Source organism: Raphanus sativus, chromosome 4 (genome assembly GCF_000801105.2).
Source record: "Raphanus sativus cultivar WK10039 chromosome 4, ASM80110v3, whole genome shotgun sequence".
In the NCBI taxonomy this organism is placed as follows: domain Eukaryota; kingdom Viridiplantae; phylum Streptophyta; class Magnoliopsida; order Brassicales; family Brassicaceae; genus Raphanus; species Raphanus sativus.
In genome coordinates this window covers 43,589,807-43,611,150 of record NC_079514.1, presented here as the reverse complement: position 1 = coordinate 43,611,150, position 21,344 = coordinate 43,589,807, and the positions used below count along the sequence as shown (strand labels likewise).

Here is a 21,344-nt window from a genome sequence, read left to right as displayed (position 1 = left end):
TAGTTTGTTTCAGAGGTGATGGTGATAAAGAAATTGCAGAGATATCAGAGAAGAAAGGTTCGGTTCTTCTTACCATCGTGAAGATCAAAAGATGATTAAAACAAAAGTATTGGACTGAATGTTGACTTGGCCCAAGGTGGAGTTTGTGAGTTATGTGGGCCTTAGTCAACATAAGTCTTGGCCCATATTCATAACTGGCCCAATACTTGTGGCTTTCACTTATGTATTACGTGAATGCATTACGTGAAAAGGAAATCTTCACAAGGTCGGTTAAGTGTGGCTATAAAAGGAAGACGTCAACCTTGTCAAGAGATCATCCGAGAGATCCGAGAGAAACCCTAAACACAAGACTAAAGAAGTTAAGAGAGAGATCAAGAGTAGAAGAAACTAAGAGACATTGTTCGAGTCATGTCTCTAAGAGATAGAGTTTCTTTGATCTTCTTATTCTTTGTTGGTGTCATGTTTTATACGAGGAGAGCGCTTAGAGCGTTTGTGTAAACCCTTTGATTGATAGTGGAAGTTGTGGGAGACGGTTCCCACCCCAGAGATACCGCAAAGGAACTGAGTTAAAAATCTTGTGTCGTTATTTATTTAAACAATCAAACGATCGATAATTCCTAACATGTATCTACTTTGAATGTAGCTCTTTTTAGAACTTTCATTCCCCTTATTCCTCCTATTATATTTATGTACTACGTTTTAGAGATCCTAGACGTATCCAAGAAGCAACCTTTCGGTAAAAATAAATAAATATATTTCTCTTTATCGTTCGGTGATGCTAATCTCCCTTTTCTACCATCCTGTTTATATATGATTTCATTTTCATTATTTAAATTGCACATTTGAACCTTTTATTTCACGTCCATCTAAAATTGTATGTGGGTGAAGGATGAAAGGGGGCCACTAGATTTCTGAAGGTCCCAGGTGGACCGAAGAGCCGACAAACGGGATACGTGTAATATTTGCAATCGTAGGAGTAACATACGCCACCATCAATGTGCGCAACCCGACGCCACACCGAGCCGCGCGTCTTACCACCTTGATTGAGACCCTTTTCTTCTTTTCTAAAGCTTTCCCATTAACAAATAATACTCAAACTTCATACTCATACAAAATAAAATACACACTGTATAAGATAAATGCTAAAACACGACTAAAAATGTTGTAGGTTAGTTCAAGAGGTAGCTAAAACTGATACTACGAGCCTATAAGCTACGTGCATCAGATGGAGACCAGAGAACTACATGACACAAGATTGTAGAAAATAAATTTTATATTAAAACAGAACAAAAATTGTTATACTAACAAGGGGGAAAAAAATCATGGAAGCATGCAAAAGGAGAGCTAAGTTTGCAAGCAAATCATACGGGAGTGGGTCACTACTCATTCTTCCCCATGGTACACCACACGTGCATGCTTCTTCTTCTTCTTTTTTTTTGATATCTCTGGTGTCTGGGCAGCCACTTTCCCAAATATCCCCCGAAGGGTCCAGCGCCCCAGCAGTAAGGATGTTAAATCGCTGTGGCCGGGTTTCGAAGCTGGGTGGCGGGCACCTCAACCGAGGTTCCATTACCACCAGGCTACGAAGCCCGGGCTTCTTCTTCTTCCTTTTCCAATTGAACAAATTTTAACTTAATAAATTCTTGATATAAATTTTAGGTAAAAAAATTAGAAAGCAAAAAGCAAATTTCCGTTTGGAAAATAGGTAAAGAAAACAAAAAGAGAAATTCAAATCCTGACTTTTCTTTTGCCTTTATCTTTTTGTTCCATAGGGATCACCGCTGGTTATAAAAATAAAAAAATTCATGAAGCATGCAGGAGTTATATAAATCCGTTCCCTTAACTTTAATTATATTCCAGATTTGCTTTGAACCCGGCAATTTATTAATTTTGAAATAATTATTAAGTAGCCATTTTGAATATATATATAAGTACATCAATAATTGGTGCTACTAATCAAATTCGCTAACGTAAAGAGAAAACGCAAATAAGTGTGTAGTGTCCAGATACCTTGGGTTATAATAAAAAGAAAACTTTGAAATAAATTCATGACTCTACAGTCTCTACCTTGAGAAGTTATTTAATTTATTTCGAACAAGGCAGGAACACCCTCATTTAATTTATTTCGAACAAGGCAGGAACACCGTATACGTGATCCTCTCTACCTTAAAATAAGCTTCATATGTTTTTTTTTTTTGCTAAATATTAAGCTTCATATGTTACATCTATTAACAACATAAATCTTGTCTTGATAAGTATTAGTCATATATATTACACCAAAAAGGTATTAATCATATATATATTCTGTTAGATATTGTTTCGTGAGATGGAAAATATATAATATACATAATGACGTTATATTAGAGTTCTAACGTTTTGAGCGTTAATTATTTGGATATTTTTTCTTAGACTGAATCCCTGTTTTCTTTGTTGTTTCTGCTTTTTCTTATGTAACAAAAGAAAACCAAAAATATTTTATAAGAAAGCCTTTTAAAAAAAAACTCCACCACACGAAGTTGTACAAGAATATATTAGCTGTGCTGCACGCTTTTATCAGTTTTTTTTTGTGTGCATAATCCACATTCCAAAAAGACATAAGAAGATGTGAACACGCACCATTAAATTCGGCCTTTTCCATAATATACAATATGATACTAATATCATATTGTCCACCATTTTATTAATTATTATTATTATTAATTCTTTAGAACTGCAGAGAGTTTTTAGATTTGTACGTGCTTCTAATTTCCTGATCAAAAGCAGAGTCAATCACAAATGGCTTTTTTAATTGATGTAACAAACGTTCTTTATTATTTACAAATCCACCATCGTCTACAATTATACCGAGACAGTACTATGAAATTTGACTTGTATTTAGACTTCTTAATCCTCGGGTTATGTCACTGCTTATATAATTGCGAATGAAATCAATATTCCCGGACAACAGTCTCACCGTCCACAAATATATCTTGGCTTCAGAAAAGAACACATCTTATCGGTGAGATATGTCTATGATATATTTAAAGAACACATCTTATCGGTGAGATATGTCTATCGGTGAGATAAGCTATTTAAAGAACTATGAAGGAATTTTTTTGTTTTAAAGAAAAAGACAAGTTCGTGTTCACACTAATATTCCCATGCAAACACCAGCGCTTTTATTTGCTCTTATTTTTTTCCGTTCTCGTTCACACTAGCGCGTTAAAACCGGTTAACTATTGAACCAGTCAAAACGGGACGTATGAAAGCTTTCACCGTGTGTTTTCTCGGACTTACGCGTTGACCAATGGTTACAATTTTTGAAAAAAAATTGGTCGGTGACCGGTTACTGTAATTTTCGTGTTGTATAACGACCTGCTACTGCCGGTCAGCATCAAACCCAGCCCTCTCCATTTAAACAACACAATGACAAACACAACTCCTCCTTGCACCATAATCAGTCCTCTTTTCTCTACGCCAAATATCATCAAACGCTCTCTCCTTTTCTCACCGCCTCTCTTCTGTATTCTTTTATATTTTTTCTTTTCTTGTCGATCTCTGTTTTGGCGCGAATACTCTGTTTCGAGTTAACCGTGTTTACAACTTTTATTTACTTTCTTGGGAAACTTGGAAAGAACGCAATGGAGTTTACTAGTTTTTATCACCCATCGTCTCTAAGCGTTTGGGATTTAGGAGATTTCATGGGGACGGAGAGGGATTCATTTGAGCTATTAGGTTCTCAGCAACATCATCAGTTTCAGGACTATGCTTCACCTCATTCCTTACTTCTTGAAACGCTCCAACCGCAAATGCAACCGTTTGTTAAACTGCCTTCTGCTGATTCAATGATCTTTCAAGCTCCACTGTCAAACGCGACTGCAGATAAATCAGTGACGTCAAGGGTGGAGACTTTGTGTTCGGATCATTTGCTGATAAATTCACCGGCGACACCTAACTCTTCCTCGATTTCTTCGGCATCAAGCGAGGCTGTAAACGAAGAGAAAGCTAAAAGAGTAGACCAAGAAGAAGAAGAGGGACATACGAAGAGTGATACTAATAAACAGTAAGAGTCTCATTTTTTTTTTGTCTCTTTAAAAGTGAATGTACTTATAATGAGAGGTTGCAAAAAGTAAAACATTCTTATGTATATGTTTTGTTGTGTATGAACAGGCTGAAACCAAAGAAGAATAGTTTGAAAAGACAAAGAGAAGCAAGAGTAGCCTTCATGACAAAGAGCGAGGTTGATCATCTCGAAGATGGTTATCGCTGGAGAAAGTATGGTCAGAAAGCTGTCAAAAACAGTCCTTTTCCCAGGTAAAAATTAACTCAATTCACTTCAATCTGAGCAAGCAAACTACAAGACTAATTAAAACTTACGCCGAAAATGTCTTAATTCTTTTTGTTTCCTATCTTGTTTGCTTAAATGAAAACTCTCGAAAATTATTGAGGACATGCCTTATAATAATTTGTAGGAAACATGAAACTAAATGAAAACTTTCTCCTTTGCATTTTTAATTTATAAATAAAGAGATTGATAGTGTTTCAAAAAAATAAAAAAATAAATAAAGAGATTGATAAAACACACAAAAATGCTAACCCAAAGTTTATGATGGTATTTTGTTTTGTAGGAGTTACTACCGTTGCACAACGGCTTCATGTAACGTGAAGAAGAGAGTGGAGAGATCGTTCAGAGATCCAAGCACTGTGGTTACGACCTACGAAGGTCAACACACACACATTAGTCCACTCACTTCTCGCCCAATTTCCACTGGAGGGTTCTTTGGATCGTCAGGAGTTGCTTCAAATCTTGGTGGTAACTTTGGATTTCCAATGGAGAGATCAACAGTAATATCTCCTCAATTTCAACAGCTTGTCCATTACCACCAACAACAGCAACAACAAGAACTCTTGTCTTGTTTTGGAGGAGTCGGCCAGTACCTTAACAGCCACACACATGGATATGGTGATGATGAACGTGTGAAGAAGAGTCGAGGTTTGGTTAAAGATAATGGACTTCTTCAAGATGTTGTCCCGTGTCATATGTTGAAGGAAGACTAGTCTCTATGTAGTATTTAGTTAAGGTTCTGTTTTGTATAATTAATTGTTTAAAGAAACGGATCATTTCGTTCTCATGAGGGAGATGTAGATCTAATATTCCGAAGGTAACGTCACCTACTGATGTTTTATTCAGTGATGCAACCATGCATAAGTAGGCAAGAAAAATTTAATTTACTGGAAAACTAAAATACTATATTTAACATTGGGTACCTAAAAAAGAAAAACATTATTTTCTGTAAAATATATTTTGAGGAAAATAAAAACAAATGTAAAACAAATTGGACCGTGAAGCCACCACTGCTTGAGAGCATCTTCAAGGGTTCACTCTATTTTTTACTCTATAATAGAGATGGAGTTTGCTCCAATGGTACTCTATTTTAGAGTAAAAAATAGAGTGATGAACAATAAAAAAACATCTTACTCTATATTTTGAGTAAACCTATTTTTCACTCTATTATAGAGTGAAAAATAGAGTACTATTGGAGCATTTTTTACTCTAAACTCTATTTTAGAATGAAAAATAGAGTGGGGTTAAAGATGCTCCCATAGTTGACACCAAACTGGAAAAGTCTTTTCAATGGTTGTGAATCATAGCGTTAACGCGATCAAAGTTTGTGTACGTAGTCCCTAAGTGCATAGACTTGTTGGAAAATGGTAAAAAAGAAGAACAAATCCCACAAAGAAATTGAACAAAAAGTAAAAAGCAAATTACCATGCATACTTTCTTCTTTTTGCTATTTTTGCAGACATGTGTGTGTGTGTGTGAAAATGTTCAATAGAAGAGAACAAGGAAACAGAAACAGAAAAGGAAGACAAACAAACTTATGAGGTAATACTACTTTTTGTCTACTGAGTGCATAGCAATGCCATATGATTTAGTATGTCTGTAATCTGTATTGACCTTTACGGTGAGTGATAATCCCAAACCGAAGGTACATAATCATTGTCCCAAACACGGTCACGTTTGCAACCGAAAGCAAAAGTACCAAACTCTTGATGGTCTAAAAAGCATATGACAAAAAGACAAACTTGGAGAGACCCACTGGCTCAAGGAAGCAATAACTTACAAACCTTTGCGCTTTAATATTTACCAAGAGATATGATAAGACATTAACTTGTTAATACCTTAACCCTTCTTTTTAGTTTCATTAACAAAGAGAACCAAATGCCTACTACCATAGACTTTTATGAATAAGTTGCTTCATCAACTACCCTTGTTACAACTTACATGCATGACGTACTAAACTGTATCAAACGAACATATATAGGAGTTTTCTCATCTTTATCTTCATTACAGAAACCATAAGGCTCATGTCTATCAATTATTGGTATTATATATAACATAATTATCAATATTAGCGCACACACCTCATCGCAACACTTTCAGATTTTCTCTGACGCCAATTTTCGGTACATCTCCTCGACGTGTACCTGTATAATGAAACGTTAGATGACTGAACGGATCACACATTTATATTGACTAGTCTATAAATAACTATTTTTTTTAAAAAAAATGATCTATACAAAGTGAAACAAAGAAAATTTGAAACCTGATAATACTTGAGCAGGTTGTTCCTCCGGTTCTTGAGCGTTGCAGTAACTAAGTCTCTCGCTACATCGAAAGGTTTTGTCTCCACCGTCACTGCTTTGATGTACTCAAACTTTCTTAGCTATTATATATTTTTCAAATCCATGATTAGTTTCTATTAGTATTTATCTATTTAACTAAAGAAATTTGATTAAGATTAAATCACACCAGTTTAAACAAACCTTGTTCTTCTCTGCCGTGGACTTCAGTTCTGAAATGATGTGCTCTTGTAACTCAGAGAGAGAACATAGTTCTTCGAATGGTTTAGTAAAACCAAGTTCTTTAGCCCAACGTTTAACGGTTTCTTGGTTTGGAACAATCACCGCGACAAGCATCGATTTGAAGCTGTCTCCATAAACCCATATCTGAGAAACCCACGCATAAAAACAGACAACAACTTGATGAAATTTGAGGAGAAACCCAAACGGCTTGCTTGCTTGCTTGCTTTGCAAGAAATCATGATTTCAGAGTTGAGAAATTTACATCTTGGACAAGAGAGTTTTGACCGTAGATATTTTCCAAGTTCTCAAGAGCAACGTATTCTCCTTGAGAGAGTTTGATAAGATTCTTTTTACGATCAATTATCTTAAGTACTCCATTTGATTGAATCTCACCAATATCTCCTGTAAAAGAAAAAGACCAACACCCATCAAGAACAATCTAGAGACCTGAATAAGAACATTAGTCAAAGTTTTGTTTCAAACAAGAAGCCACCTGTATGGAACCATCCGTCTATCATGACTTCTTGAGTAAGCTCGGGATTCTTGTAATAACCAGAAAACAGGCATTTTCCTCTTATACAGATCTCGCCTGCTGGATTTTCACCAAGTGGGTCGTAGCCCATTTCAGCCACCTCCTCAAGCCGTATCTCGTTGTAAACCGCCGGAATACCGACTGTCCCTAGCATACACATCTCGTCCGGGAAGCCCATCGCCGTTCCTCCAAGCGTCTCCGTTAGACCTAATCCAAACAATCACATCACCATTGACCTTCCTTGATAAACAAGAAACATAGAGAAGAAACCCTAGAATGATATATATATATACCGTAGCCTTGGACCACAAAGCAACAACAAGTAACTCTCAAGAACTCTTCAATCTCAGTGCTCAAAGGTGCTCCTCCAGATACTAGCAACCGGATTCGACCTCCTAGTTTGTCTCTAATCTATAACATAAAAAAACCGCGAAAAGTCGGTTTATGTAATCACCAAAAACAAGACAAAATTCTCATAATACAAAGAAAAAACCATTATTTTGACTGGGTTTTAACCTTTCTGAAGGCTATGAAATCAGCCATGGGTGACGCTTTACTATGAGAGTATCCACGATTCAACCATGCAAGCTTGCTGCATCATCCATCATTAATTTGTTTTGCAATGTTACATCATTAGAGAGCATAGAAATAAGAAGAAAATAGAGCAGTTATCGATTTGCTTACTGTTTGTAGAGAGCATTGAAGATAAGTCTCCTTCTCGGGTTAAGTTCTTGAAGAGCCTTTTGAATACCCTCGTGGATTCTCTCAAACACTCTTGGAACTCCAGCTAGGTAAGTTGGTTTCAGTTCTTGAATGTCATCACGTAACACATTCAAATCCTAGGCAAAACACATCAACATGTATATATTCAAGTCTCCTAGTGATTCCTTTATCTATCTTGATCCACAATTGATGAATGTTGGTGTTTCTCAAGAGATTAACATACTCCATGGTAATAGCCAACGGAAGCCCCTTTGCGAAAGAAGTATTCCTCATTCATACGGTCAAGAATGTGAGCCAGCGGCAAGAAGGAGAGATACACATCCTCATGTGTCATCTGCTTGTATTTGACCCACCCAAAGAAAACAGAGGATTAAGACAACGTTGACTGGCAATTCCTTTTGTATTTAAGCAGAAACACAAGATAAATAGTTGTAAATGGAATGGTGTTAGTCTATTAGTATTGTTTTAACATTCAAGAAGTTTTTTTGTTATTTAAAGAATTACATACATAAGTTATATAAATAGTATATTGTGTATAAGTTTTATAATATTTTTATTTACTAAATTTATTTTTTTTAAATCTTAAAAAATTTAAAAGTAAATATTTTTGTAATAAAATATTATTTTAAGAATTTTTATTTATTTTTATTTATTTTTATTTATTTTTACTGATCAAATCGGATATCCGCTCAAAAATCTAATTTTTTTGTATGAACGGAACACTGAATATCCGAGTGGCTATGAATCGAATCGAATCAAATTGGAGAATTTATTACTCAAACGAAACAGCTGATCACGGATCATGAATACTTCCGAAAAAAGGACAGGGCCGGCTCAACACTATTAAGGGTCCTAGTGCAAAAAAAAAATTTAGATCTTATATTATAAAAAAATATATTTAGGCCCTATATAATGACTAATTTTAAATATATTTAAGTTACTTTTACACAAATAAACTAACACTAGATCATGACCCGCTCTACCGAGCGGGAGTCAATTTTTCTTTTATCTTTGTTTCTATTAAATTTACTAAATGTTATACATGATTGCAATGTGTATTAATATAAAATTTTGATAAATAACAATGTGTACTAATGTGTTTAAATAAGTAATGTGTTTAATTACTAAATTTGATTTTTAAATTTTATGATAACGTGAAGTAGATTTTTATATATATTATTTAAAATATATAGTGCTATATATTTTGTATTTTCAACATTTATCATATAAAACTTACACTGAGGTATTATTTATATGAAAATATGTGTAACATAATATATAAATATATTATATAAACATATCTACGATTTTCGCAAAGGCCATGCGCACCCGCACGGGTTTTATTTTTAAAATGTATTCTATATTGTTTAGTTTTATGTAGTATCGAGTTTGTATAATTCAATTTTGTGTTTAAAGAACAATATCAAATATGTCTTTATGTAAAAATAACACTTTGCAAGCGCGAGTTGTGTCTTTTTATTGTAACACAAAATTTTATATAAAACTTATGTTTTTTTGTACATTACGAAATTTAATTTTTTAAAATAACTATTACATAATTTCAAAGTGAATTTTATCTCTGAGGTCTAATATATTTTGTGTGTAATGGTTCAAAGCATTTTCGATATATATTATATTTCAGTTTGGTTTGTTTTTAGTATTATTGTATAAGTATAATACTATACAATATTACTATATTCTATACAATATATAAAGCTATGTGTTATTTGTTTTAGAAAGTACATCAGGCCCAACGTAGTTAAAGAATAATCATATCTTTATGTATGTGTCTGTGATTTATCTACTTAATGTTATTCGTACTAATAAAATCAATATGACCAATGAAAGTATACTGATCAATTTAAAATGAATTGTATAAGGTAATTCTAAAACGATTAATATTTTTAGTATTTTTAGTATATATCTTATTTAAATCGATATGTAATAAATGTGAAAATCATATATGGAATATGGACAAAAGAAGAATTGTATTTAAGGAAATACATCAATGCAAAGTTAGACTATAGTACATATTATATATAAAGAATGAGACATTTAATTTAAATATATGAGGTCCACCTTTAAAATCCACATAGAAGAAGTTGTAATGTTTCTGATTTAATAAGATAGATGCATGTTTTAATTTGAGTTTTTATTAAATTTTTGTACTCACATTTTATAATACTACATAAATTTAAATTTAGTATACTATATATGTCACTAAAAAAAAAAAAATAGGGTGGGCCCTGGGGCGGTCGCACTGACCGCCCTCCATGCTAAGCCGGCACTGAAAAAGGATATCCCATTCGTGTTCACGGATAATTTAAACGGTCTAGAAATAAAAGTCATCCACCCAAAACATGAATACTTTTTTTGGTGTTTTGTTAGATAAACGATTCATTCATATAGCTTACCTTGTCTTGGAACTGGTCCATGTAAAGATCCATGCCAACAACGTAAGTTGCCACAGCTTCATGAGTCAAAACCACACCTTTAGGGTCACCACTCGTGCCGCTCGTGTACATTATGGTGCATATATTAAACGGCTTAGGCGGGGTAGTCTCTTCCGATTTCTCACATCCCTGCTCAATCAAGCAACAAAAAGATATTTTATCATCAGTCATCAATGCAAATGTGTGTGTGGGACTTAATTCATTTATTACTGTGCATATGTACGAAAATCAAATGCCGTAAAGTTAGTTCAACATGTGCCTGTTATTAAATACCTCAAAGAATGGTCCGACCATTTCATATATAGATTGTAGACTTGTAGTATTGTACCAACGTAAAGTTACATAACTAGTATTATTTTAGAAAATAAAACGAGAGACGAACCATTTGGAGAAAATCGAGCCAAGAGTATGTTTTGACTCCAACTTCTGAAGCCTTGAGGTTATGTTCCTCGCTTATATTAGTGAAGGAAATTATAGCTTTTAGCCGTTTAGCACATTTGCAGTCTGGCTCAAGAAGCTAAATATCAATAACATACAAGATTTATTATTCACATAGATTTGTATATATATATATGTATATGACTTTATTAGTGAAATTAATTTCCAAAGATTTTAACCCCTTTAATCTTGGTCTCTTGGACGAATACAAAATCGATTTCCGCATGATCAACGATATAATCCACTGCTCCAGATCCTACGGAACAATAATTTTTTGTTTGACTCAGGTGTCAATAACTTTGAGCCACAACACTTCAAAATAAAATACTGTAAAATTTAACCTACCCAAGGTATCATATAGAGGTACACAGATTAGAGTGTGAGCCGCACATGCCTAAATATACCCACAAAAATGCGTATAGTTTTTGTAAGAAACATTAAATATATAAAGAAGTAAATAAGAGAATTTTTAATCAAAAGAGATGGACCTCCATTGCTATGATCCACTGAGGACAATTTACTCCATAGATCCCCACTCGACACCCCTACATATATATGCATAAACTATTTTATTTCAACTTATACTAATAATCTCCAAGAACACTAAGAATAATGAGTTGCGTAAAAAATGTTTACAGGCTCAGCTCCAAGACCCCGTATTGCAGAGCCAATCTGCAGAACTTCTTCGTATGCTTCCTTGTAAGTTTTCCACATATACGGTCCAACCTATTCGTATAAATACATATAAACAAATATTTACACGTAAATTTTTGTCAAATATTGTTTTAGTAAGAAGACTTTAAAAGATCACTTTCTCATCGACGATTTGACGCCATCCAAGCATCTTGTTGTAAGGGAATTTCTCGACTGATTTACTGATAAAACCAAAAGAGTTTTATCAACAATAGTCACATAGAAAATATGATAACAGTTTTTTTTTTTTGACGAAAAAGATGATAACAGTTATGTTAATAATAATATACCTGAAAATGTCCCAAGCTGTGGTGATATCAGAATCTATTGGAGGAAAATCTTTTTCCGACAAAAGATTCCGGTACACCGGACCTACCGACGGCTTCCCGTTTTCTCCTCTCACTCCATCTTCCACCTTCGCCGCGAATGACTTCATTCTTTCTTTTTTTCTCCCTTCTTTCAAGAGAATCTCTAAGTCTAATTTTCTTTATGTAAAATAAATGAAATAAGACGGTGTTAATATATATGAGATATAACACTGCCCGGATTGATGAATGGTACAAAATTTTAGGAACTAAATGTTAAATGTAGTAAGAGAAGCACTGAAAGAGTAACTTGGATACAGAATGAGGGATATAAATGAGGCAATATTGTGAACTAAAGTTTCATGAATTAATCTGCTTGCGTATTCCGTACGTTAATTCTATTATTATACACAAAGTAAATTAATGGCATTTATTTGTCACCGGTCCGATCCACCTAACCATACCGACCAGAAACCCAAAGTTTTATGTATTTGATCACAACCTAAGGTACCAACTACTCCATTCAGATTTGAAACAAATTTTGTTTCCTCCTATTGTGATTTGATAAATAATTTCATATTCAGAAAAAAATAAGGATAAATTAAATCAAATAAGTCGAGTGTCCATAATTTTCACCGGCCGCTTAACTTCAACTAAACTTATAATTAATAATGTATCATAAACTAATTCACTGGTTTAAGAATCACGCCTTAAACGTGAACACATGGCTTCACTCTCTTTATCCCTCTTTTCACCATCTTATTTACAATAGTACACAATTTTGTGAATGGAGAACTTTATAAATTTATGAAAAACTCTGAAAACAAAAAAAATATGAAAGTGATGTAGTTGTAACTTGTAACGTTCTCTAGTCAACCTAGACATCTTCATACTTAAAAAAATTTCGTGTTCTCTACTCAACAACATCACTGATCTAAAGTATGAAAAGCAGAAAAGAAATTAATTGAACACGAAAATAACCTGAAGAAAAGCAAATATTAAGCAACTGACCTTATCTTAGTTGGTATAAGAAAGGATTGTGGTAGTTTGCAAATATTAGATCAGGTCGGATTGTTTTTCACTGGCTGGAAGCTTTGTTTTAATATATATCTCTGTGTATGGATCTCTTAGATATGACCAGAGAGAAACAATTTAAGTTGAGGACCTGAGATATGGTTGTTAGTTTATAGTTTATAGTTTATACTATAATATTAAATGAGTTTGGTGTTTAGCGAAAAAAAAAAGAGTTTGTTGATACAGAAAAACTGATAAAGAAGACAAGAAAAAAAAATGAAACAAAAGAAAGTCGATTTAATTAATTCTTGTTTTGTAGTTCGCTGTTAGTTAAAATTTCCATAAATCTTCAACTACTATTTTACATTAATTGAAATTACGTCCATATTACAAACACACTTTATTCATTTGTTTATAAATAAAGCATATCATCATTTGACGTTTGTGACGGAAGCTTTTTGACATTTTCCGAAACTAAAACGTTTGGTGGTTCATTTCGTAAAGTTGTTTTGTATATAACACTGCATTTACCATACATACATCACGTGGTTACTATACTAGGTAGGTAACAATTTTCATTTTTAGTATGCTGATGCTTGGAATCTTGGATAAACTGAGCATATTTTTTTGAAAACGACAGTAGTTGAGCTTCTATGCAACAACATTCGTCACCAAAAAACATCACAGCTAAAATTTATTAGTATATAGTTGAGGAAACCACTAATTAACCAACTAGAATGTCCAATTAGTAATGTAACCCGAAGAGTAATCTCTTTACCACAAATTAGCAATTCATAATCACCAGAATACCCACTAACTTCATAGTTTTCATCAAAAGTGACAGTAGAGTTAAAACCAGCTCAATCAATCATCTACCTTAACATAACCAAAAGTATTCTTCCTTGTTAAACTTAGTCTAGCTTTCATTTGCAAAAGATAGAGAGCTTAGAGCAGCTCATCATAGTTTTTTTTTCTTCTTGTTTCCAACTCTAACCTAACCTCACATAAACAGGTTGATGGTGGAGGCATCACCAAGAAGCAGACACGATCTCCTGAAACTTAAGCTCAGCTTCTTGCGACCTTTTGTCAATCTCTTCAGCACACATCTGTAAATAAGCAATCTTTTTCTCTTCAGCATCCTCCTTCACTTTCAAGTCTCCTTTTTGGTTCTGCAGCTCGAGAATCTTGCACTCAACATCTCTCAGATCTTCTCTAACTTTTTCCACTTTGCTAACTGCCTCTGCCTTCCCTTTCTCCATTTCTTTTAGCTTATCCTCTCTGCTAAAGTTTTCTTCTACGAGAGAGACCAGCATTGCAATCCGAGATATCGGCTCAGCAACATCAAATCCATACTTCTCACTCTCGTAAAAGCACTCTTTCAGTCCCTCCAGTATGCTTTTGGGAGTGTGAAGGTGCAGATCTGTTACTCTCTCTAATAAACTAGAAAAATTCACCATCACACCAGCTGCTAACCCTTCACGGAGCTCTTCTCTTGTACCGAGCAACGGGGTGAAATGAGGATTCTGCTTTGCTTTCTTATAGACTTCCATTGATTCAATCGCTTTCCAGACGGGTGAGCGTTTCACAAACGGCAGAACCACTGTTGTATCCTCACTTGCTCCGGTGGTTTTATCAGGAGTTGATAACTCTGTTGGATACATCACTGCAAACACAGAAAATTAAGTAGACAACTTTCATTAGCATTCTGTTCAAAAGGGACACATCTAATGTAGTGGAGGAATTACACACAAAGTGTCTTACTCTTAGATTTGTCAGAATCATTAGATGATTTTCCTCCTTGGATCCATGCAGAGAGGGGCTGATCATAATCATCCTTGTCATTTGTATCAGCGATCAAAGCCTCTTCTGCTGAACCATTGCAGCAAGGCTCACGTTAAGTTAATCACAGGATTAGGATTCAGTAGGAAATAAAATACAATATATTATAGAAATACCAGTATAATCTTCAAGGTTTGAGTCGTGACTGATTCCTTTGTTGTTATGCTCTTCAGCCGTCTGAATTATAAAAAAAAAAGTATTAGACCACAAAAGCTGAACCATCCCCACAAAGATAAGGAAAAAAGTAAACCAATGAATTTAACTCTCTACCTTCTCTCCAGTTTGCACACTCATTGGATGAAGGGTCTTCTTAGGGGTTGTCATTACTTGAGTTTCAGCATCTGGTGTTCTGAACGGTGTTGCCTTTATCACTGAGGTCACAGGTGGAGCAGATTCTTTTTCTGGAAACAGAGAAAAATGCATTGACCAATTTGCAGATAATGCAAGAGAAATCCATCAGATTTTTGTAGCTACAAGAAGATCTCGATTACCTATTGGTATGGTTGTGACTGGCGTAGCAGCAGCACCAGCCATTTGATTTCCAGATTTCTTTACCTAATCATTAGTAAACAATAACAATCAGAACTAGGAAGCAGCCAAAAAGAATTAACACACAAGGGGGGGGTTAATATCTGTAACTCACAGCTACAGTCTCATGGAGTTCAGTTTCACCCTCAGTGGCTTCTCCATGAACCGGGGATTGTCTGACATGCTTAGGAGTTACAGTTGCACTTCCTCCAGGCTTAGTGGCACCACAAGAGCGGATTACCTTGAGCTTTTTGGGTCTGCTCAACGCATTGATTTCACTTAAGTATCTCTTCTTTTGGCCGTCTGAAGGAGGAGTATCCTTTTCAAGCTTTTTCTGGAAACAAAAAATGGTAAAAGCTCTCAACGTTATTATCACTTTAAATTCACAAATAACCAAACAGGACACAATGTGAATGAATAAAAAAAAAAAGAAGAAGGAAGGAAATACCTTAGGAAGCCAAACACCGTCCTCCCACTCCATTGAAGGCCTAAGGTCAGAGTGCTTGAACACATCCTTCTCTTTTGTGCCCACAAAACTCACTTGGTAGCTTTTATCAGTACGAATTGCTGTCACCACACAACGACGCCATGCCGAACCATTAAACGCGTCAACAGGAGCTGACAAGATGTACTCTTCAACAGAAGACGGTGGAGGTACAGGCCTGACCTTGCGTACATCAACCGCGAAGCTTGGGGTCACTTCCTCAGCATTGAAAGTCAGAGACTTGTAACAACTCTTGACAACAACACCCGCTTCAACCTCCGTAACCACAATTGCAGGGACCCAAGCAGCTTCCAGTCTATTAATCCCACGGCTCACTTCAACCATGGTCCCGGAGCTAAACAGTGACTTGCTCAGTTCCTTTTCATTTCCAAAAGCCAAAAAAACAAAAACATAGTAAGGGTTCATAAAGTCTCCCACATGCAAAATCAAACACAAAGGCTGAAACTTTAGCAAAAAGGAAGAGACTTTTTTTTCTTACCTTGATCTCTGGTCGGACCCATTGGGAGCCTGTCCAGTCAAGATGAGGTCTCAGCTGCTTTCTGTTGAACTGGAGTATGTCCGGTGGAGTATCGAAGCAGACCAAGTACTGTTCATCTTCCAATTTTTTAGCCACCACGCCTTCCCACCACCCATCTTTGAGATCAGCGTCAACCACTGAACCTTCAACGAAAACGACGCCGTCGTACAGATCCTCAGGCGGGACAGGACGGATGAAGCTCTGTTGGACTGCTTCGGTGAGAGGAGCTGAGCAGTCATTTTTGAGCAAGGTCGTGTAACGGACTCGGAGCTTTATGCGTCTAGATTTGGTCGGAGAGTCCTCGAGGATGGCTCTGTACCAAGCACCTACGAAGCCTTCTTCTTCAGAGCACACTTCTACTTCAGAGTCTTTGGCGATGGCTAACTTTTCCTCTTCTTCTTTCTCCTGATTTTCCAACATTTTCACTTCCAAAACTCTGAAATGAAGTTGAAACCAAACAAGAAGAAACGAGCTTTTTTTTCCTTTTTCCCCTGAAACTGAAACGAACCCAACCACTTTCTCACTTCCTCCTGAAACCCTAGAGCTAGCTAGAGAAGATGATGAAGACAGAAAGAGACTTTCCAAGTACTAATGATCTAAACATGCTTTAACTGTGGAAAGCCAAGGTTTTTCTTTTTCTTTTTCAATTTTAGTTTTCTTTTCTTTTGGCGCTTAAACTCTTATCGTGAAGATTAAAAGGATCACAAGCCCAATAACCAAAACTTTTTGGGCCTAAACTTTGTCACTATTGTCAAATTTGAATATATATCAGATTTTTGGGGAGATGATTCGGGAACTATAAAGAGTATAAGATTTGCATTGGTTTTCAACTTTTAATTTACTAACGCATTAACTTCGTATTCTCTTCTACATAATTAAAGAAACTGAAAATAGTACAAAGCTTCAGACTGAAATAAATCTTGCAAATGAAAATAGGGGGAATCAGAAGTGCACCGAGACAACATTTTTAGAGATCAGATGCTTTCAATTTTCTAGGCCGCTTATGAGCTGGTGAAGGAGTGTCTGCCTGTCTTCCAGGACCCTGAAAGATTCACATTGTTACTATATATATATGTTGAGAAATCAAATATGAAAAGAAAGACCAGATTCTCATCTGCATCACCTTGCGCTTTGGTTCCTTCTTGATTGGTCTGTCAGCTGAAACTCCTAAACACAGACACACAAATTGCAACTTAGAGATGGCCAAGTAGCAGATACAATTCTGAAACAAAGAAGATTAAAGGAAGTGTACCTCCAAAACTGAATGGCTCCGATGCGAAAACACGATCCTGATCAATAAAATACAAAAGGATCAGAGATATTTATCCACAAGAAGATGAAACTGCAGTAATAATTTGGCGATTCAAGTTATCATGTTTACCTTTGGAGTGTCTGGCATTGCGGCATATGTCCCTTCACGGTGTGATGATCCTTCTGATTCTTTATACTGTAGCTGAAATTACGTGACCATCAAAAGTAAACTAGTTAGAAAAGAAGAGGTGGATGTATGTATATTTGTGAATTTATGTGAGATAAGACACTTTATATAAGACTTACCTGCTTCTGAAGGTTTAGTAGTGTAAGAATTTCTTTTCGTAATTCAAGATGCTCATCACATACAGTTTTTGTGGGAACCTTTGGCTTTAGATTAACCTGTAAACAGAGAAATCTATATACTAAAAAATCCAATTTCCAAATCTTAAAAGCAGTTCCAGTCAAATAAACTCCTAAGAACCAAACCAAGATCCCCATAAGTTAGTAGTAGAAGACATGCGGAAGCCAGCCAGATTGAGTAATATATGGTATTAGCTAAGTCTCATTCCCCAGTCAATTGAAATGATATGAAGAAAAATAGACAGAGTTAAACAGAACAAGAAAAAAACGAACCCCAAGATCTTGCAGAGTCTGCTCAACGCGTTTGATCGTTCGAAGACCAACAGCAGAGCTTGCAGCTTGGACCATTTGTTCGAGTCCATAGGTTCTCAAGTACACATGAAGCTGGAAATTTGACAGATTCACCAAAAAGAAATCAGATCACTGGAGGCCAAATGAAAAAAAAAAGGATAGAGAGGAAGAAAGGACACTCACCATGCGCAGAGAAGCAAGAGTAGAGGTATAATCTGCCATAGTTAGTGTTGATGGAGCCACAGCAGTTGCAGGAAGCTGAGAATTGGAAGATGGAGATACACTACACCCTGGACCTCCATCAGCTTTATCAAGACCGACATTCTCATTCCCAGACACATCAAGATCTGCCGCACGCTGGACAACCAGAAAGACCAATCGTTACAGAGACAAGATGATGATGAGGATTGAGTTCTAATATGCGTCGTAAGGTAAAAGGTCATCTTCAATCACGGTAAGAAAAATTTATCTATTGTTATTTAGTTAGTACGAGTGAGTATAATGATTTTAAGACAACACTTACACGTGCAGCCAAACGCATCTCTGTGATTCTCTTAGCCTCAGCAAGAATCTGTAGTTATGAGAGAGGATAAGAGAAAGCAGAGAAGTATTTTATATATTTATGGATGCATGTTTTAGTCAAAATTAAAAGAGAAAGACCTCAGCATCTTTCTTCTCCTGGTGTCTACTCTGGGACAGGACCATTGACAATGCACGTTTGCGCTCTCTATCGCGTGTAATATCATAAGGCTCCTATTATGCCAATATATTGAAAACCAGCTTTTCAGAGATAATATTCTCTCAAGATAACACACACGACGAGTACATATTGCTCAAAATATATGAACATAATAGTTCTACTAAGTTAGGTATGAAGAAACAGAAAAGAGGAAAGTGACCTTCATAAGAGGATGGTTTGCCAACTCTGCTGGAGACTGAGCTCTAGCACGCAGCAGAGCCCGAGTTACTACAAAAGAAAGAGAGAGAATTCTCAGTCCTCGTATAATCTAACAAACAGAAACAAAGAAGAAAGAAAATGGTGAAAAACATTACCAGTATAGTAACGATCCTTCAATTCCTCTACAGTCCGTGGTAAGGGAAAGCGATCAGCAATGACAGTGAAACGGAGATCAAACCTTTCACAGAGTTCAAACAACTGAGATGTCTCTTCCTTGGTCCATAGCTACAAGTTGGGAGCAGAATCAATCAACCAAGTGAACACTAACCAAAGAAAGAAAACTGTGAAGCAGACACTTACGGGATCCGTTAAATGATTCTCATACTCATCGTCTGTGTATTTCAAGATATCAACTGACTGCATTAAAAGATAGAGGAATTATGAAAAGAGATGAGAAGAAGCAAAAAGGAAGAGATGAGAGTAAAAGTAACTCAAACGAAACTCATGAAAAATAAAAGAAAAGAAAAGAAAATAGCACCTTGTTATATTTGGCAAAGGAATAGTCAGCTGTAGGTGGAACACCATTAACCACTCTAACCTGTAAAGATATGACAAAACAAAACACAATGAGGAGCATTAGAAAGAAGGAAATGCTCTTAAAAAAAGGGGAAACTTGTTACCCAATGGAAAAGCTGCAAATCATCTTTCCTAGCAGAACTTTTGATGGGAAGCCATTGCCAATCTACCTGAGAAGTAAAGAAACATACAAGGCTTCTTACTTACCATATGTCATCAAACTCACAAGAATCATCTTTAAACAAAAAAAAAAAAAAAGTCCTTAAAATGTTACCTTCTCATCAGGTGGAGGAGGTCGCTTTAAGTGGGTAACATCAATTGAGGGCATAAGAGGCGCAACGCCCCCCGTAAGCGCATAAACCTGAAATTTCAACAAAGACGATAGCTCGAGACTTAAAATTAATAATCGACTCCAGGGCGGTGCTTGTTGCGACTCGTTTTAGAGCTCTCACCTCGCGTGAAATGCCATCGGGTTTTCGGTGAGACTCCTTCTGGGGTCGCGATTTCTTCTCGTGGCTTAAAGAGAGTGGAGTCTTCGGCAACCCCAGAATGTCCTTTGCGTCCGTACCACCCATTCAAAGAGTAGCTATCATCCAGAAGCACTACGATCTTCGATTCGATTCGATTCGATTCAGAAGTTAGGGTTTCCAATTTCGACCAAGATTGGGGATTTTGAGCGCCAACTCAATACTTAAACCTTTGGACTCGCTTAGCGAGTTTACTTAGTTTCCCCTCGGTAAAACGGTGCCGTTTCCGGAGTCGATCCTATTCGGCTTACGTTAGCCTTTATAGTAATGTTTTCCCTACAGTCAACCTAAACGAAAACTTCAGAGAATTTGAAAATAAATATTGATTTTTTTTCCACAAAATTTATATCATACCAAAATATTATTGAAATAAAACTTATATTATGTAGGCAAACACACATAGTTTTCCCAAGATACGTATATGAAATTAAGAAACATAAAAGTTTCTACACAGGTTTACTGACCAAAATGCTAAAGTTACCGAAAAGGAAGGAGAATCTAGAAGGTTTGTTCAACCATAGTTGACCTGTACGACAAAGGATTAGATCACAATATTTTCATAAAGCTCCTTTTCAAACATCAAATAAGAATATCTCTTCTCCTCTCATTGTTTCTTGCTCAAGATGAACTCTTTTTTTTTCTCTTCCACACACCTCTAAACCATATTGTTGAAAAGACCATAATGCCACACTTACAAACTCCCTCTTGGCTCTCCTGCAATGGTACTTTAGTAAATCAAAATACTTACTAAAACTAGTTTCTATTATGTGTGTTCCACGTTGGCCTCTCTTGTTTCAGCATTCAACGATCGTGGTTAAGACTATACACACACTGAACCAACCGCAAGTATATATGTTTTGTCTGTGTGTCTTTGCACTTATAAATTGATTAGATACGTAACTACAAGCTAGCAAAAGCAACCTACGACGTCGGAGACGCATGGCTTCGATAGTGATGTTCTTCAGAGCACTCATGAGTTGCCGTCTTACGCCCAAAGAGGAGCCAGAGACGGCGGTGACTTCTTTGTCAACGTTGAAACTTTACA

At 35.9% G+C, this 21,344-nt stretch overlaps 4 protein-coding genes across 5 annotated transcripts; 1 reads left to right on the top strand and 3 right to left on the bottom strand.

Annotated features, from left to right (window-relative positions):
• Window positions 1–3,436: 3,436 nt before the first annotated feature.
• LOC130510963 (WRKY transcription factor 23-like) lies at window positions 3,437–5,150 on the top strand. The gene is made up of 3 exons (XM_057007708.1): window positions 3,437–4,042; window positions 4,150–4,293; window positions 4,608–5,150. The coding sequence occupies exons 1-3, from the start codon at window positions 3,621–3,623 to the stop codon at window positions 5,035–5,037; spliced, it is 996 nt and encodes a 331-aa protein (XP_056863688.1). The 5' UTR covers window positions 3,437–3,620; the 3' UTR covers window positions 5,038–5,150.
• A 990-nt stretch (window positions 5,151–6,140) lies between these two features.
• Window positions 6,141–13,141, bottom strand: LOC108836505 (long chain acyl-CoA synthetase 1-like). The gene is made up of 18 exons (XM_057009059.1): window positions 13,002–13,141; window positions 11,976–12,170; window positions 11,804–11,867; window positions 11,629–11,718; window positions 11,481–11,537; window positions 11,338–11,386; window positions 11,172–11,248; window positions 10,937–11,071; window positions 10,516–10,683; window positions 8,325–8,435; window positions 8,063–8,217; window positions 7,895–7,970; window positions 7,672–7,789; window positions 7,340–7,585; window positions 7,109–7,248; window positions 6,808–6,990; window positions 6,588–6,707; window positions 6,141–6,468 (listed from the first exon to the last, which is right to left on the bottom strand). The coding sequence occupies exons 2-18, from the start codon at window positions 12,119–12,121 to the stop codon at window positions 6,421–6,423; spliced, it is 1,983 nt and encodes a 660-aa protein (XP_056865039.1). The 5' UTR covers window positions 12,122–12,170; window positions 13,002–13,141; the 3' UTR covers window positions 6,141–6,420.
• Window positions 13,142–13,777: 636 nt separating this feature from the next.
• LOC130511681 (DUF724 domain-containing protein 6-like) lies at window positions 13,778–17,067 on the bottom strand. 2 transcript variants are annotated; one of them, XM_057009057.1, is made up of 8 exons: window positions 16,355–17,067; window positions 15,820–16,233; window positions 15,487–15,705; window positions 15,335–15,398; window positions 15,114–15,244; window positions 14,960–15,020; window positions 14,766–14,873; window positions 13,778–14,667 (listed from the first exon to the last, which is right to left on the bottom strand). In XM_057009057.1, the coding sequence occupies exons 1-8, from the start codon at window positions 16,811–16,813 to the stop codon at window positions 14,033–14,035; spliced, it is 2,091 nt and encodes a 696-aa protein (XP_056865037.1). In that variant the 5' UTR covers window positions 16,814–17,067; the 3' UTR covers window positions 13,778–14,032. The 2 variants fall into 2 exon arrangements, with proteins under 2 accessions (XP_056865037.1, XP_056865038.1); XM_057009058.1 differs by having other exon boundaries at window positions 14,766–14,870.
• A 145-nt stretch (window positions 17,068–17,212) lies between these two features.
• On the bottom strand, window positions 17,213–20,521 carry LOC108855753 (SWR1-complex protein 4). Its single transcript, XM_057009060.1, is given in 16 exon segments — window positions 17,213–17,435; window positions 17,517–17,639; window positions 17,641–17,682; window positions 17,775–17,846; window positions 17,951–18,046; window positions 18,281–18,391; window positions 18,482–18,655; window positions 18,822–18,869; window positions 18,959–19,051; window positions 19,198–19,265; window positions 19,352–19,481; window positions 19,557–19,613; window positions 19,735–19,794; window positions 19,877–19,942; window positions 20,047–20,133; window positions 20,225–20,521. Coding segments are annotated over 16 exon segments (1,425 nt in total). The 5' UTR covers window positions 20,348–20,521; the 3' UTR covers window positions 17,213–17,360.
• Window positions 20,522–21,344: the final 823 nt, after the last annotated feature.